Genomic DNA, 18,546 nt, shown 5'->3' with positions numbered 1-18,546 from the left:
ATTACTTAATGTCATTTCCAGAACAAAATAGTTGTTACTCTGGGCTTGATGTAGCACAAAAAAAAATGATAAGGTAAAGAACACAATAAATATAAACAAAGAGTTCAATTCCTGCTGGTGTCTATTAGAAATTTGTAAGTACCCCCCCCCCCCCCACCCCGGTGCCTACGTATGCTTCCTCTTGGTGTTCTGGTTTCCTCCCATATTCCTAAGATGCACAGTTAGGGTTAGTATGTTATGTTGGTGCCAGGAGTGTGGTGACAATTAAGTCAGTCAACCATTCACTGATTACCACATTCAGCAGCACATGCATGGAAATCCCCAAAACTTGGGTTAAAAATAACACTTCTCATCAGTACCTTTGGCACCTGCTGGTAAAATTCACCTCACTTGGAAAAACTCATAACTTACCCCAATAAAAGAGTTATTTGTATGGCACTACTTATTTCTTATTCATAGCCTAAAATCACATAAAATGCATATTCATTATTACCTGTTTGATTATTCTTCACATTTGCAACTTTAAAAACATTGTGTTTGTGCTATGTAGACTTCACGTAAGAAAATGTATTGGAATAATTACCCTTCCTTTCCTTCTTGGATCCAGGAACGCTGATATTCATATTAACACTGTCAGTCAGTCTTGTGTTCTCGTTTGATGAAACTGATTGTAAATCTGATTCATTGAGGTATTTGTAAAACGGGGGGGGGGGGGGAAACAAAAGCAATGAGCAAAGAGATCACAATTTAAGAACGCAGAGCAGTTGCAAAATAAACAAAACCTCGATACAAACATTTTCTATACTTAATATGAACATAGCAGCTTACAAACTCAGTCTCCATCATCCTGCTCCATCATTTAATAAAATTATTACTAACCTGTAGGTAACCTCAACCCTCCCTTCTTATCCTGGCTTCTTCCCCCCTTCCTTTCCAGTCCTTATGAAGAGTCTCAGCCTCTTCATTCCTCCCCATAGATGCTGCCTGACCTGCTGTTCTAGCATTTTGTATGTGTTACCCTGCATTCCTGCCTACCCATTGTAACCTTTTTACCTACTTACTTTCCAAGTATCCATGTACCATTGCCTTAACAATATTCTAACACTCTGCTTTCACAGCTCTTTGAGGGAGAGAGTTTCAAAGACTAACAGCCCGCTTGAGAGAGAATGTCACCTCATCTCTGACTCAGTGGGCAGACCCTCATTTTTAAATAAAGACCACTGGTTGTACATTCTTGATAAGGAATAATCTTCTCACATCCATCCTGTCAAGATCCCTCAGGATCTGAACTTCAGTGGAACAAGCCACACCTGTCCAATCTTTTCTTGTAAGATAACCTGTACATTCCAGGAATCAGTCTAATAAGTTTTTTCTGAACTGCTTCCAATGCATTAACATCTTTCTTTAATTAAGGGAACTAATACTGTACTCCAGATGCAATCCCACTAATGCCTCATAGCAGAAGCGTCAAGCCCCTAATTTTCTATTCAATTTACTTTGAAATAAATGACAACATTCTGTTAACTTTTCTAATTCCTTGCTCGACTTGCAGATAAGCATTTGTGAATCATGGATTATGACATCTGGATTCATCTGAAATCTCTCACCATTAGATAATGTTATTTTTAGATATAATAAACTATTTTACATTTTCTCACATAATACTTTATTGACAGATCTTTGCCCATTCTCTTTGTGAGTCCTTTTTGTGTTTCTCTCATATCCTCTTCACAACTCATTTCTCTACCTATCCACCTGAAATCAGCAGACCTAAGTTTGGTGTCTTCATCTTAGATAGTTATATGGTCAGTAGCCACTTTATTAGGTACATCTGTAACCCCTGCTCATTAATGCAAATATCTAATTAGCCAATCACATGGCAACAACTCAATGCATTAAAGCATGCAGACATGGTTCAGTTGTTGTTCAGAGCAAGCATCAGAATAGAGAGGAAATGTCATCTTTGACCATGGAATGATTGTTGGTGCCAGACTGGGTGATTTGAGTATCACAGAAACTGCTGATCTCCTGGGATTTTCACACACAACAGTCTCTAGAGTTTACAGCGAATGGTGTGAAAAACAAAAAAAAATGCAGTGAGTGACATTTTCCAAATGTCCTAATCTATGATTCACAAAGGCTTATTTGCAAGTAGAGCAAGTAACTAGTAAAACTAACAGAAGGTTGTAATTCATTCTGTGGTTGAAAACACCTTGTTAATGAAAGAGTTCAGAGGAGAATGGCCAGACTGGCTCAAGCTGACAGGAAGGTGACTGGAGCTCAAATAATCATGCATTACAACAGTGGTGTGCAGAAGAGCATCTCTGAATGTTCAACACTTCGAACCTTGAAGTGACTGGGCTACAGCGGCAGAAGACCACAAGCATACACTCAGTAGCCACTTTAATACCACAGGAAGTATCTTATCCAATCCTTTCTACCAGCCACAGAGAAGGTTCAAGGAACCACTCCGGACCAATGAACTGAATGCTGCAGAGATGAATTAATAAACTGTTGCACCTTGCTGCTGATTTATTGGCATTTTGAATACATAAACCCACTTTGATATTTTTTAAGATGCTGATGAATTAAAAGAAGAATTGGCTGCACTAACTAAGGTGCAAGCTACAGTGGTGCTAGAAAGTTGGTGAACCCTGTAGAATTTTCTCAATTTCTGCATGTATGGCCTAAAATGTGATCAGATCTTCACCTAAGTCCTAAAACTAGATAGAGAGAATCCAATTAAATAATTAATACAAAACATTATACTTGTATTATTCATTTTAGGTCATATTTATGCAGATACAGGGAAAATTCTACAGGTTTACAAACTTTCTAGCACCACTGTGCCTCTCCACATCAACTTCTTCCAATAATTTTGTTGCTTCTTTTACTCTCTGATTAATTTGATTCTGATATGGGTCTCTATTGTGGACTGAGTGAGGAGGGGGTAGGGAGAGGGGAATCACGGTTGGAAAAAGAGGAAGGGAGAAGGGAGGGAGTGGGGAGCAACAGAGAGACATTCTGTAATGATTAGTTCACCAGTTGTTTGGAATTAAATGACCTTTCCTGGTGTTTCAGGGCTGGGTGTGTCTGCACCCGCAACCCCTGCCCCCCTACACACAACCTCTGCCACCTGTCCCACACCCATCCTGTGGCAGTCCACCCTGGCCATTCCCAACACCCTTTGCTCTCACCACATTTACAATTTCACCCTTTGCTCTACATTGAGAAATACAGTAAAATGTGAAAGTCTTAGGCACTGAGTTAAATATATATTTATGTGCCTAAGACTTTTGTACAGTACAGTATATTTTCCTTATTGTTATGAGCAGAATAAGTACAAATCAAGTATATACTTTTGTTTATACAAAAACACTTCTAGTTGACTATTGGGGAAATGAGGATAGAGAAGAAGGAAATCTGTGCCTCTGTATGATCTTTTACGTCACAAGATAACACTTGTCCTGTAGCCAAGTTTATTGTTTAAATAATTTATCATTCCTTTTCCCAGTCAGTATTAGAGGAAATGCTAATTATAACATTTATAATACACAGTATAAGAGATTTATATAATATCCACCTGCACCTTCCAGAACAGGTTTTGATGTTTCTCCCTCAATATCTGATTTCTTCTTCACCTCATTTTCGGCGTAATTGGCAATAAACCTAATCAGCTCACAAGCTCCCACACACTGCAGATTATTTCCATCCAGAAGCAGATCTCTGCAAAAGGGACAATGGAACAAGATGATGGAACGAAATTAATCATTGTGAGTCAATCATTTTACGACACCTTGCTACTCTGTTTATATTGTCAACAAACCGATAAGACTATTCCAACCCTGGGCAATGTATGATTTTGGAGAATGTACTCCAAACCTGGAATGAGTTAGATTTTCTGACATTCTAAATCAACCATTGATATAACGCATGTCTAGATTCCAGCAATGCAGAGGCTGTAACTAAAGATCTGCAATTTGAGTTTAAATCCCACCACAGAAACTTGGGAGTTTATATTCATGAAATTAAGTAGCTTAGTTTCAGTCGTGGGGTCTATGAAACTCTGACATAAACACCTTGTGGTCCTCCAATATCCATCAAGTTCACTAATGTCTACTTGTTTATAGACAATAAATAGGTGCAGAAGTAGACCATTCAGCCCTTCGAGCCTGCATCACCATTCTGAGATCATGGTTGATCATCTACTATCAATACCCGGTTCCTACCTTGTCCCCATATCCCTTGATTCCCCTATCCATAAAATACCTATCTAGCTACTTCTTGAAAGCATCCAGAGAATTGGCCTCCACTGCCTTCCAAGGCAGTGCATTCCAGACCCCCACAACTCTCTGGGAGAAGAAGTTTTTCCTTAACTCTGTCCTAAATGACCTACCCCTTATTCTCAAACCATGCCCTCTGGTACTGGACTCTCCCAGCATCTGGAACATATGTCCTGCCTCTACCTTGTCCAATCCCTTAATAATCTTATATGTTGCAATCAGATCCCCTCTCAATCTCCTTAATTCTAGCGTGTACAAGCCCAGTCTCTCTAACCTCTCTGCATAAGACAGTCCGGACATCCCAGGAATTAACCTCGTGAATCTACACTGCACTTCCTCTACAGCCAGGATGTCCTTCCTTAACCCTGGAGACCAAAACTGTACACAATACTCCAGATGTGGTCTCACCAGGGCCCTGTACAAATGCAAAAGGATTTCCTTGCTCTTGTACTCAATTCCCTTTGTAATAAAGGCCAACATTCCATTAGCCTTCTTCACTGCCTGCTGCACTTGCTCATTCACCTTCAGTGACTGATGAACAAGAACTCCTAGATCTCTTTGTATTTCTCCCTTACCTAACTCTACACCATTCAGATAATAATCTGCCTTTCTGTTCTTACTCCCAAAGTGGATAACCTCACACATATTCACATTAAACGTCATCTGCCAAGTATCTGCCCACTCATTCAGCCTATCCAAGTCACCCTGAATTCTCCTAACATCCTCATTACTGTCACACTGCTGATGTTATTCTCAATGCCTTCATCTAAATCGTTGATGTAAATCGTAAACAGCTGTGGTCCCAATACAGAGCCCTGTGGCACCCCACTAGTCACCACCTGCCATTCAGAGAAACACCCATTCACCGTTACCCTTTGCTTTCTATCTGCCAACCAGTTTTCTATCCATGTTAATATCTTCCCCCCAATGCCATGAGCTCTGATTTTACCCATCAATCTCCTATGTGGGACCTTATCAAATGCCTTCTGAAAATCGAGGTACACTACATCCACTGGATCTCCCTTGTCTAACTTCCTGGTTACATCCTCGAAAAACTCCAATAGATTAGTCAAGCATGATTTGCCCTTGGTAAATCCATGCTGGCTCGGCCCAATCCTATCACTGCTATCTAGATATGCCACTATTTCATCTTTGATAATGGACTCTAGCATCTTCCCCACTACTGATGTTAGGCTGACAGGACGATAGTTCTCTGTTTTCTCCCTCCCTCCTTTCTTAAAAACTGGGATAACATTAGCCATTCTCCAATCCTCAGAAACTGATCCTGAATCTAAGGAACATTGGAAAATTTTCTTTTCAGGCTACCTGTCTCTCCAAACCACAGCAATGTTAATGACATTTAAATGGACCCAGTAAACCATTTGGAACAAAGGCAATTAGGAAAGGGAGATAAATGCCAGCCTTTCATAGACACCAACATCCCATAGACACCACAAGTAATTCTGCAATCTGGGAGAAAAAAAAGACATTGAACAACTTGGAGTTGAATTTAAGGGAGGCAGAGACTCATCCAACTTAGAATGGAAGCATCATTGCTAGTTAAAAGTTCAAAGTAAATTTATTATCAATGTACATATATGTTACTTATATACAATCCTGAGATTCATTTTCTTGTGGGCAGGATGATGAACTTTGCTGCCTCTGAGACCAGGAGGATATCTGGTCTCAAGGTGGGCTTGACAACGTGCTGTGCAGAGCTGCCAGCTGTGAGTGGGTGCCAGAATCCCTGTGGGTGCCTTTAGTACATCATCCTGCTGGAGCTGACAGTGCCGTGGGAGGAGGCCCGTGAGAGGAAGCTTGCCAGATGCGAGGAACTGGTCAGTGACTGTCAGAGACAGGGATGGAAGACTAAGTGCACGCTCGTTGAAGTGGGCTGCCAGGTCTTTGCTGGACAGCCTCCTCACAGAGCCCTCAGCACATTGGGCATTGCTGGTACAAGGAGGCACGAAGCCATTGGAAGCATCCCTGAGGCAGCAGATAAAGCCTCTGGATTAAGAGAGCAAGTCCATGGGGATCTGCAGCACATGCTACCTGAACACAAGTTGTGGCTTGATCTACCATGGCTGGGTGTCAGATGTTGAAAGACCTGAAACAATTGATGACCAAAAGTTACTTCACTGATGATGTGTTCAGAGTATTGTAGGAAGTATTCTTTTAAAAAATACTATTCAGCTAATACAAAGCTAAGTACTTTTATTTCTGTTTCCCAACCACCTTGCTATTGTAACCAATATACAGTGCTTTCTAAAGTCTTGAGCACCCTAGCTATGTACATGTGCCTGAGTCTTTTGTACACTACTACATATCAAGATCATGACTGATCCTTTACCTCAACATCCATTTTCCTGCGCTATCCCCATATCCTTTGATTATTTTATTATCCTCAAATCTATCAATGTCTGTTTTAAATGAATTCAATGACTGATTCTCTACAGCCTTCCAAGGTAGGGAATTCTTAAGATTCACCAACCACAGCATAATTTTTTTTTTCCTTTTTTTGGTCCCAGTTCTTCTGAAACTGTGACCTTGGTCCTGAACTCTTCAGCCAAGGGAAGTTTTCTCCGTGCCTGTAAGGAGTTTGTACATTCTCCCGTGACCAAGTAGGTTTCCTCCAGATGCTCCCATTTCCTCACACAGTCCAAAGACGTACAGGCTAGGATTAATGAGTTGTGGACTTGCTATGTTGGTAGGCAGCCCAGTGCAATTGTTGCTGATTTGATGCAAACAGCACATTTCACTGTATGTTTCAATTAATGTACTATTAATGTGAATGGGTGTTCCATGGCTGGCACGAACTTGGTGGGCTGAAGGATCTGTTCCCATGATGTGTGACTCTATGGCCCTCTCAGCAATGGGGTAGAATGCCCCTCTCATCAATGGGGTAGAATGCCCCCCTCAGCAATGGGGTAGAATGCCCCTCTCATCAATGGGGTAGAATACCCCCCTTATCAATGGGGCAGGGGGGATGTCCCTTTCAGCAATGGGGGTGGGGAAGAAATTCCCCTTGACATTACCCAATCATGCAGGCAAAATAAAACCAAGCAGAGTGACCTGCTAATATTGGTGTTGCCCTATCAAGAGATCTTCACTCCTTGTAAACTGGGGTTATATTCTCTCAAAGATTGAGAAAGAACTAGCCCAGTAGTCAATTAAAGCCATTGGAAAAGTGCTACAGAAACACAAGAGACTGCAGATACTGGAAATCCAAAGCAACACACACAAAATGCTGGAGGAACTCAGCAGGTCAGACAGTATCTATGGAAGTGAATGAAGAGTCAATGTTTCTGGTTGAGATCCTTCTTTAGGACTGAAGAAGAAGGGGGAAGGTATCAGAATAAAAAGGTGGGGGGGAGGGAAGAATGCTAGCTGGAAGGTGATAGGTGGTGGGAGGTAAAGGGCTAGAGAAGAACAAATCTGATAGGAGAGGAGAGTGGACCATAGGAGAAAGGGAAGGAGGAGGGGAAGAGATAGGCAAGTGAGGAGAGGTAAAAGACCAAAGTGGGGAATAGAAGAAGAGGGGAGAGGGAGGGAAAGAACTTTTTACCAGAAGGAGAAATCAATACTCATGCCATTGGAAGGAATATAAGGGGTTACTTCTCCAATTTTCTTTGTTTCTTTTGGTTTGGATCTGGATGAAAGGAGAGTACTATTAACTTGAATGGAACTGGCTGGTTAGCCGGCTCTTTAAGTTAATGCACACAAGACCAAATTGCCAAATAAGTATTATACTTCTCTTTCTACTGTTACTGTACAGAATTTCATATTTTTTCATACCCAACTATCTCAATATTCAGCAACAAGCATTAATTCAGCAACATCATGAATTAAAACAGATTTCAGCTAATTCACAGGTAGGGCACCCAAAACTATTTCTATTACTTAATGGCAGTTTTGGCCACCAGATCCCCCAAGAACGATCCACTTGTTGGTCCTAGATTACAGTAACACATGCTTAGTGTTAACAGCTGACCATTTCCCTTCAGTCCGTGGCATAGCCCTCGCAGGCCTTCATCAAGAAATCTGAAAAATAGTGAGCAAATGAACTTTTAAATTATTAGTAGCTTCAAGACATCATTAAAAACAAGAAATCAGTGTAATATCATGGAACAGCATATTCTAGATTAAAATCAGCTTTTCAATGCGAATATACCCATTACATCAGATTAAAGATTTTATCTTGTCACATTCAGTCTTAGATTTTATAATGTGTCATTAGTTCACCTAACCATTTCTTAAAAGAATTAAGAATATTTTTCTTGAATGCTGAGTTGAGATTTCAATTACCAACCAGTATTTGAATGATCTTTCTTCGTTTTGGCAGGCTATTTTGGGTGAAATCAGGCTGAGAGGTTGGAAAGACAAAGATAATCACTAATAAATCTACTGGCGAATTCAGAAGGGAATTCTTTACCCAGAGTGTGGAATTACCTGTTGTGGAATGCAATACCACAACAGGTAATTGTAAAAGAAGCATTAATCCATACAAAGGGGCTCTTTGAATTTCTCAAAGGGAGAAGATAGACAGTGCAGATCGGTAATAATACTGTCTTCCCCCTAACAATCATCACAGACATTCCTCAAGGATGCACACTGTTGTCGGGATCTTTGATGGTGATGAGGAGGCTTGCAGAAGTGAGATAGATTTGCTATTTAACTGGTGTTGTAACAACAGCCCTGCACTCAACATCAGCAAGACCAAGGAATTGATAGTGGATTTCAGAAATGGGAAGTCAGAGAAACACACACCAGTCCTAATTGAGGGGTCAGTGGTGGAAAGGGAGAGATATGATCAAGATGGTGCTAGCAAACAAACCTCGGGTGCCATCTTCCAGATGGTCAATCATTTCAGCTTTTCAACGTCTTGTACTTATTCTTTTAATCTTAATTTTGTTTTTGAAACTGTTGGAGTCTGTGAGTTACAGACTCTATCTCGATCGAGCGAGCTAGCACCCTGCTGTCCCTGACAAAACTCCAGGAGGGAAATGTGAGCACGAGCTACCACAAGGAGAAGCTCAGAGACGAGTCGAGGGGCCATGATTGACTACATTTCTCGCTGGTTAAAGTGTTAAGGTAGATTGAAACATTGAGGTAAATGTGGAGGAGAGCAAGTAGTCCTCAGAGAATCTGTTGGTTCGAGTCACTACCATTGGAGCTGCTGCCATCGGGTCTCGATGCTCTCTTAGATGTTATCAGAATTCTGAGATTTATGGATTGGACTGTAGTTCAAACTAACTGCTGTTCACATTGGCTTTTTTCAGTTCTATGCTCTATTTCACGATCTGGCCCATTTTTTCTTGATGTGGATTGGTGGGCTGGGGGGGGGGGTTTGGGTGATCTGTTAGTTTTTGTACAAGGGAGGGGTTGGGGTGTTTGGGGTTTGTGAGGTTTTGTTTCATTTTCTTTTTGTGAGGAGTGGGGTATTGGTGTCTTTCTTTCAACTGCTTATATGGTTTTCTGTATTCTATGGCTATCTGGAGAAGACAAATTTCAGACTTGTATTTTGCATACATACTTTGATAATAAAATGAACCCTTGAACCTTTTGAGCATCTTCAAGTTCCTGTACTTCAACATCTCAGATGATCTGTCCTGGGGCAAACACATTGAGGCATCATGAAGAAGGTACGTTAGCAACTCCACTTCCTTAGGAGTTTGAGGAGTTTGGTATGTCACCAAAGACTCTTGCAAATTTCTACAGATGTCTGGTGGACAGCATTCCATCTGGAATAATCACTGCCTGGTGTGGAGGTTCCAATGAGCAGGATCAAAAGAAACTGCAAAGATTTGTAGATTTGGCCAGCTCCATCATGCGCACAACCCCACCAACAAGGGCACTTCAAGAAGTGATGCCCCAAGTAGGTGCATCCATCATTAAGGACCCTTATGTGCCTTTTTCTTAATACTGCTATTGGGGAGGAGCTACAGGAGACCGAAGACCCAGATTCAATGTTTTAACCAGCTTCTTCCCTTTCGCTATTAGATTTCTGAACAGTCCATGAACCCATGAACACTGGTTTACTACTCTTCCTTTGCACTATTTATGTACTGTATTCATTGAACATGGTAATTCTATATCTTGTACTGTACCACTTTAACAAAGCAACCAGTTTCATGACTTACAGTATGTCCGTGACAATGAACCTGATTCTGATTCTGTATTTAGATAACCATGAGGGAGAGAGGAGTAGAAAGACTTGTTGATCACTAAAGATGGAAAGAAGAATAGGACCGATGCCTTCAGGTAACACACCGTAAATTTAGTTTCCTGCAACATACATTTCACTGGCTAGTTACAGGCTCCCAGCATTTGAGATTTTAACACCTGCATTAGTTTTCTTCTATTGTCTTAAGAATTAATAAGATTTGTAAATAATAAAGGTCTTTTTTTTCCTTGGAATGGGCACGTTATTAATGTAGGGCTGCTGATAAATAACTTTTCCTAGAGCAATTTTCAGAAATGTAAAATAAACCACAGATATTATAGAAATTTTTTCATTTACTATAAAGTCATTAATGGAAAGGCACAGGCCATTTGGCATGTGTCTGTGCCAGTGTCTATAATGAGCATAAGCAACAGAGTACCTTTAGCCCGACTGGGAATGAATTTCAAGATTTTATACACCTCTAAAACATCATCATTCATCCTCTCACATTTTAATGAATAGTCTAACCTGCTCTATAATCCAGTTTCTGAAGTCCTGGAAACACCCTCGTAAATCTGCTCTATGCTTTTCCAGCTTATTGGAGTTCGTTGTGGGTTGGGGGCTGGTCCTTCCTGTCAGTGCTTCCCTCCTGTGTTCGCTCAGTGGCAGAATGAGCTGAACACTCTGAGACTTGGGCTATATTTTTTTTTGTATGTTTCTTTTCTGATGTTGTAACTGTATGTACTATTTGCGCTCCTTGCAGAGTTCTCTTGGTAACGTGGTTTGCACTTGACCCTGGAGGAATGCTGAATCATTTGGCTATATTCATGAATAGCTGTATGATAATTAACTTGAACTTGAACTTTCCAGTCCCTCGAGTCTAGACCTCACTGATGCCTTGTACAGTGTTGTTGGAAAGGGAGTTCCAGCATTTAGGCCTCTGTAATCTATAAGGACCAGAGTTCCCAATACACTTGACCACTGCTACACTATGATTAGGAATGCCTACCATTCCATGCCTAGACCGCATCTCTGGAAATTTGATCCCATGGCTAACCTCCCTACCAGAATTCAGGCATAGGCTAAAGAGCAAGTCTCCAGAGATAAGGACAACAAAAAGGCAGAGGAGCAGAGTTGTTTCAAGACGGTGGACTCAGCCGTGTTCAACGACTCATAAGAGGATCTGAACCACTTTATAAAAATCAGACTTTATAAAAACAATCGTAGACAAGTGTGTCCTCACAAAACCATTCAGATTCTTCCCCAACTATGAGATCTGCAATCTGCTGAGGGCCAGATCAGTGGCACTTAGGTCTGGTGACCAAGTAAAATACAAGACGTCCAGGTACGAGCTCCAGAAATCTATTTCACATGCAAAGTGGCAATTCCAGGCCAAACTTGAATCACTGAAGGATGCTCAACAGCTATGGCAGGGCTTAGACGCTACCACCTCCTACAAGGTGAAACTAAGCGACATAGCTGACAACAAGGCTTCATTCCCAGATGAACTCAATGCCTTTTACGCTTGCTTTGACTATCAAAACATGGAGGCGCCTTCACAAACTTCCACAGCTCCCAATGACTCTGTGATTTCAGTCTCTAAGGCCAAAGTGAGAGCATCCTTCATGAGGGGAACCCACAGAAAGTAGCCAGCCCAGACGAGTTACTAGTCGAATGCTAAAGACCTGTGCTGATCAAATGGCTGGAGTGTTCACTGGTATCTTTAACCTCTCGCTTCAGCAGTTTGAGGTAACCACCTGCTCCAAGAAGGCTTTGATTACACCAGTGCCTAAGAATAATGTCATAACCTTCCTTAATGAGTATCATCCAGTAACATTTACATCAACAGTGATGAAGTGCTTTGAGAAGTTAGTGATGAAACATATCAAATTCTGTCACAATGTGTGATGGCAATGTAGAGACAGCAACTAGAACTTATTCATTGGTACGTAGACTTTGAAAAACTTAGAATGTTGACAAGAGAAGTTTAGAATGTGGACTCGGAGTGTGGACTTGAGAAACTCGGAATATCGGCTTGGAGCATAGACTTGATAAAACTCAGAATGTAGACTCAGATTGTGGACTTCACCTATTCTCAAGTCTAGGTTTCAAGTCTACATTCCAAGTGTCTATGTTCTGAATTTCTCCAGTATATGGTATTCTCACCAGAGGCTGACTGATGTCAAAACACTGCTGTTCAATCTGCACTGAGTTCATTACTTGGCAGGGTCCGTCTGTCATGATGTGCGCTGGCCATGTTGGAATGCAAGTGTGGAGGGAAGACAGACTCCAATGTTGAAGCAATGACAAGAGTTTATTCATAAGAAGTTCAACAGAATATAGGTGGCTCAGCTAAGTGACACCATGAGACGTAACATTTTCAAAACTAGGATCACGGGACTAGCACTAATCGAGGTTGTGGTACATATTGATATCAGTAGTAAAAAGGAGGAAGTCCTGAAAATAGACTACAGGGAGTTAGGGAGGATGCTGAGAAGCAGGACCTCAGGGGTAGGAATCTCGGGATTACTGCCTGTGCCTCTCGACGGTGAGTATAGGAATAAAGTGAGGTGGAGGATGAATGTGTGGCTGAGGGATTGGAGCAAGGGGCAGGGATTCAGGTTTCTGGATCATTGGGGCCTCTTTTGGGGCAGGTGTGACCTATTCAAAAATGACGGGTTGCACTTGAATCCGAGGGTGCCAATATCCTGGCGGGGAGGTTTGCTACAGCTCTAGGGGAGAGTTTAAACTAGAATTGCTGGGGGGTGGAAACCAAACTGAAGAGATGAAGGAAGAGGCAGTTGGCTCACAAATAGTGAAAGCTTGTGTACCGTGTGAGAGGGAGGATAGGCAGGTGATAAGGAAGGGATACACTCAGACCGATAGTTTTGAGATGTATCTATGAGCTTAGAGCATGGATCAGTAATTAGAGCTATAATGTTGTGGCCATTACAAAAACTTGGATGGCTCAAGGACAAGGGGTGGGGGCATGGCACTGTTGATCAGAGATAGTGTCACGACTGCAGAAAAGGAGTCATGAAGGGATTGTCTACGGAGTCTATGTGGGTGGAAGTTAGGAACAAGAAGTGGTCAATAACTCTACTGGGTGTTTTTTATAGACCACCCAATAGTAACAGGGACAATGAGGAGCAGATAGGGAGACAAATTCTGGAAAGGAGTAATAATAACAGGGTTGTTGTGGTGAGAGATTTTAATTCCCAAATATTGATTGGCATCCCCCTAGAGCAATATGCAGATAAGCCTACAAGAGAAGAGGCTGTACTTGATCTGGTATCGGGAAGTAAACCTGGACAGGTGTCAGATCTCTCAGTGGGAGAGCATTTTGGAGATAGTGATCACAATTCTCCCTTACCATAGCACTGGAGAGAGATAGGAACAGACAAATTAGGGAAGCATTTAATTGGAGTAAGGGGAAATATAAGGCTATCAGGCAGGAACTTGGAAGCATAAATCAGGAACAGATATTCTCAGGGAAATATACGGCAGAAATGTGGCAAATGTTCAGAGGATATTTGTGTGGAGTTCTGCATAGGTGCGTTCCAATGACACAGGGAAAGGATGGTTGGGTACAGGAACTGTAGTGTACAAAGGTTGTTGTAAAGCTAGTTAAGAAGGAAACAAGAGCTTACGAAAGTTTCAAAAACAAGGTAATGATAGAGATCTAGAAGATTATAAAGCTAGCAGAAAGAAGCTTAAGAATGAAACTAGGAGAGCCTGAAGGGGCCATGAGAAGGCCTTGGTGGGCAGGATTAAGGAAAACCCCAAGGCATTCTACAAGTATGTGAAGAGAAAGAGGATAAGATGTGAGAGAATAGGACCAATCATGTGTGACAGTAGAAAAGTGTGTATGGAATCGGAGGAGATAGCAGAGGTCCTGAATGAATACTTTGCTTCATACTAGGAAAAGGATCTTGGCAATTGTAGGGATGACTACAGTGGACTGAAAAGCTTGAGCATATAGGCATGAAGAAAGAGGATGTGCTGGAGCTTTTGGTAAGCACCAAATTGGATAAATCACCGGGACCGGACAAGATATACCCCAGGCTACTGTGGGAGGCGAGGGAGGAGATTGCTGAGCCTCTGGTGATGATCTTTGCATTATCAATGGGGGCGGGAGAGGTTCTGGAAGATTGGAGGGTTGTGGATGTTGTTCTCTTATTCAAGAAAGGGAGAAGAGATAGTCCAGGAAATTATAGACCAGTGGGTCTTACTGATGTGGTTGGTAAGTTAATGTAAAAGATCCTGAGAGGCAGGATTTCTGAACATTTGGAGAGGTATAATATAATTAAGAATAATCAGCATGGCTTTGTCAAAGGCAGGTTGTGCCTTACGAACCTGATTGAATTTTTTGAGGATGTAACTAAACACGTTGATGAGGGTAGAGCAGTAGATGTATGTAGTGTATATGAATTTCAGCAAGGCATTTGATAAGGTACCCCATACAAGGCTTATTGAGAAAGTAAGGAGGAATGGGATCCAAGGGGACATTGCTTTATGGATCCAGAACTGGCTTGCCCACAGAAGTCAAACGGTGGTTGTAGACAGGTCATATTCTGCATGGAGGTCAGTGACCAGTGGTGTGACTCAGGGATCTGTTCTGGGACCCTTACTCTTCATGATTTTCATAATTGACCTGAATGAGGAAGTGGAGGGATAGATTAGTAAATTTGCCGATGACACAAAGGTTGGGGGTGTTGTGGATAAAATGGAGGGCTGTCAGACGTTACAGTGAGACATTGATAGGATGCAAAACTGGGCTGAGAAGTGGCAGATGGAGTTCAACCCAGGCAAGTGTGAGGTGGTTCATTTTGGTAGGTCAAATATGATGGCAGAATATAATATTAATGGTAAGACTCTTGGCAGTGTGGAGGATCAGAGGGGTCTTGGGGTCCGAGTCCATAGGACACCCAAGGCTACTATCCAGGTTGACTCTGTGGTTATGAAGGCATATGGTGCATTGGCTTTCATCAATGGTGGGATTGAGTTTAAGAGCCGAGAGGTAATGTTGCAGCTATATAGGACCCTGGTCAGACCCCACTTGGAGTACTGTGCTCAGTTCTGGTCACCACACTACAGGAAGGATGTGGAAACTATAGAAAGGGTGCAGAGGAGATTTACAAGGATGTTGCCTGGATTGGAGAGCATGCCTTGTGAGAATAGGTTGAGTAAACTTGACCTTTTCTCCATGGAGCGACAGAGGCTAAGAGGTGACCTGATAGATGTGTATAAGATGCTGAGAGGCATTGGTCATGTGGATAGTCAGAGGCTTTTTCCCAGGGATGAAATGGCTAATGCAAGAGGGCACAGTTTCAAGGTGCTTGGAAGTAGGTACAGAGGAGATGTCAGGGGTAAGTTTTTTACACAGAGGTTGGTGAGTGCGTTGAATAGGCTGCCAGTGATGGTGGTGGAGGTGGATATGATAGGGTCTTTTAAGAGATTCATAGATAGGTACATGGAGCTTAGAAAAATAGAGGGCTATGGGTAACCCTAGGTAATTTCTATAGTAAGGACATGTTTGGCATAACTTTGTGGGCCAAAGGGCCTGTATTGTGCCGTAGGCTTTCTATATTCTATGTTTCTAAAAGCTCATGATGTGTCCAACACTTAATGTTTAATGTGTCTGCTTTCTGAGTAGTAATTCCGCACCAAATCCTTGAAAGAAGCATTTCCATATTGTAACAGACAGGAAGTTATCATACGCACACAAATTCTACAAAATGGTGTACAGTATTACACACATGGACTGAACAGTGCCAGTGGGAAACAACTGCTTCTAGGTAAAGGGATTTTGGCAATAATGTCAAGGGTTAGTTACATCTGAGAATATGGAGGGGATCCATAAATGCCCTTTTGGTGGGTGTACTGTACAAGTTCAAGTTCAGTTCTTTGTCATTCACCTATACACATGTGTACCACTAGACAAAACATCATTCCACTGGGGCCAAGGTGCATGTCAAAGTACATATAACTCATACACATGGCACTTAAAGTAATATTATCACAAATAAATTAACAAATAATAAGGCCCATTTATGACACAAGTTAAAAAGTCAACAGTATAATAGTGGTGTTGTGATGAGACCTGGGTGCTGGCTGGGAGTTCAGTACCATTACGGCCTGGGGGAAGAAGCGGTTTCCCATCCTAACAGTTCTTGTCTTAATGCTGTGGTATCTCCTGCCTGATGGTAGGGGACCAAAGAGACAGTTGGACGGTTGGGGGGATCACGGACAATGCAAAGGGCCCTGCGTACACAGTTAATGGGTGGGACAGAGACCCTGATGTTCCTCTCAGCAGACCTCGCAATCCTTTGCAGGGACTTGCGGTCAGATGCCTTGCAATTCCCATTCCAGATGCTGATGCAGCTGGTCAGGTCACTCTGGATAGTCCTCCTGTAAAAACTGGTTAGAATGGGGACAAACAGTGGAATTTGAGGTAATTGAGTTTTCTAGTCCCTTTTTCACCTTGTTCCTGAAAAGGCCCAAACCCCATAATTTCTAACAAACTCATATCTCACATGCTTCAACTGGGTTCTTGTAGGGATTTACAAGTTGGACAAATGGACAGCATTACCTTGTACTTAACAACGGCACTGGAGTCACTAGAGGAGAAAAGGCATTCTCTTCTGTAAACTGACCTTTCACGTATTATAATACAAGGGCTTGGGGCCTAGCAACGTAATGCTGCATTCCACTTCAGGTGAGTAGTGAAGGTGATATTCAACTTCCTATTGTGAGCCTTTGCAATGATGACACAACACTCTGAATTAAATGTACAAAAGCATTTTTATAAAATTATACTTCAATACTAGAAGTTGTATACTTACTCATTGTAATCCAGAACAATGCAAGTCAACACACTAAAATTGAGAGATTTCCCAAGCCTTTCAATTGACCAGGTATCAATTCCACAATCCAACAGTTCAATTTTGGAAAATGGATAAGATGTCCGTCCACGGAGTTCGAGAATTATTGCCTATGTAGTCAAAAACAGCCCCAGATAAAACAAGCCGGCATGACTAATATGAAAACATTATATAAATCTAAAATATCACTGTAGCTTTTTCACACAGTGCAGATTTCAGGAAGACACTGGCCAGTGCACAACCCAACCACATGAAAGGCAGGGCTTCATGCCCTTTCGCTTCCCAACTTCCCAATTTCTTGAGAGAAGCAAAAAGATACAAGCATACGAAAGATACTGGAACAGCAATACTGGGTAGAATAATGCTCTTTCACTCCTTTGTGTGATCAGAATGCTCCCGAGAGAGGGGCAGTGCTGCTTGATATAAAGACATAGGAAATTACTTCCAATGCAGAGTACCATACCTCAAGCCAGTCCCACCATCAAGGCTGATCTACTTACTGCAGCCTCAAGTTCATTTTCCAAAGTTCAAAAGTTCAAAGCAAATCTATTATCAATTAGGAATATGTTACCATATATTATCTTCAGATTAATTTCCCTGCAGGCATTTACAGGGAACAAAAGAAATACAATACAATATTTTGCTTAAACAGAGACTGACAAATACTAATGGCAAAGAAGGCAGACTGGGCAGATAAAGATAGTACCGAGAACATAAATTACAAAGAGTCTTTGCAAAGTCAGTTTGTCGAATCAGTTCAGAGCAGTGGTGAATGAAGTTATCCACACTGGTTCAGGATAATTATTTCTGGGATCTTGGGCTTCTGTACCTCCTGCCTGGTGGTAGCAATGAGAAGAGAGCATGCTTGGGTGGTGGGAGTCTTTGATGATGGATGCTGCTTTCTTGTAGCAGCACTCCACTGTGGGGTGGGTTCTGCCTGGGACGAACTGGGCTATATCCACCTCCTTCTGTAGCCTTTTCAGTTCCCGGGCATTGGTGCTTCCATGCCAGGCTGTGATGCAACCAGCTAGGATCCACTATGGATCTATACAAGTTACAGAACTTCACTGGAAGTTTGTCGAAGTTTTGCTAACATGCCAAATGTACACAGATTTCTAGGAAAGTAGAGGCACTGCCATGCCTTCTTTGTGATAATGAAATTCACTGAGAGCTCCCCCCAAAATCTTAATGCACTCAACAATTAGACATTCATAGC

General features: G+C 41.8%; 1 protein-coding gene across 3 annotated transcripts in view; it reads right to left on the bottom strand.

Moving 5' to 3' along the window:
• The window catches only part of LOC132407605 (uncharacterized), a 134,723-nt gene that overhangs the window by 54,940 nt on the left and 61,237 nt on the right, over nt 1-18,546 (bottom strand). For 2 of the 3 annotated variants that reach the window (XM_059994370.1, XM_059994360.1), the window contains exons 4-7: nt 17,292-17,440; nt 8,184-8,324; nt 3,584-3,726; nt 584-676 (exon numbers count right to left, since the gene is read on the bottom strand). In XM_059994370.1, coding sequence (XP_059850353.1) covers nt 584-676; nt 3,584-3,726; nt 8,184-8,324; nt 17,292-17,440 — 526 coding nt within the window. The remainder of the gene's footprint in view (nt 1-583; nt 677-3,583; nt 3,727-8,183; nt 8,325-17,291; nt 17,441-18,546) is intronic. The other variant, XM_059994379.1, reaches the window with a different exon arrangement.

Source organism: Hypanus sabinus, chromosome 2 (genome assembly GCF_030144855.1).
Source record: "Hypanus sabinus isolate sHypSab1 chromosome 2, sHypSab1.hap1, whole genome shotgun sequence".
NCBI classification, from domain to species: Eukaryota; Metazoa; Chordata; class Chondrichthyes; order Myliobatiformes; family Dasyatidae; genus Hypanus; species Hypanus sabinus.
The sequence above is the reverse complement of the archived record's forward strand: the minus strand, read 5'-3'. Positions and strand labels throughout refer to the sequence as shown.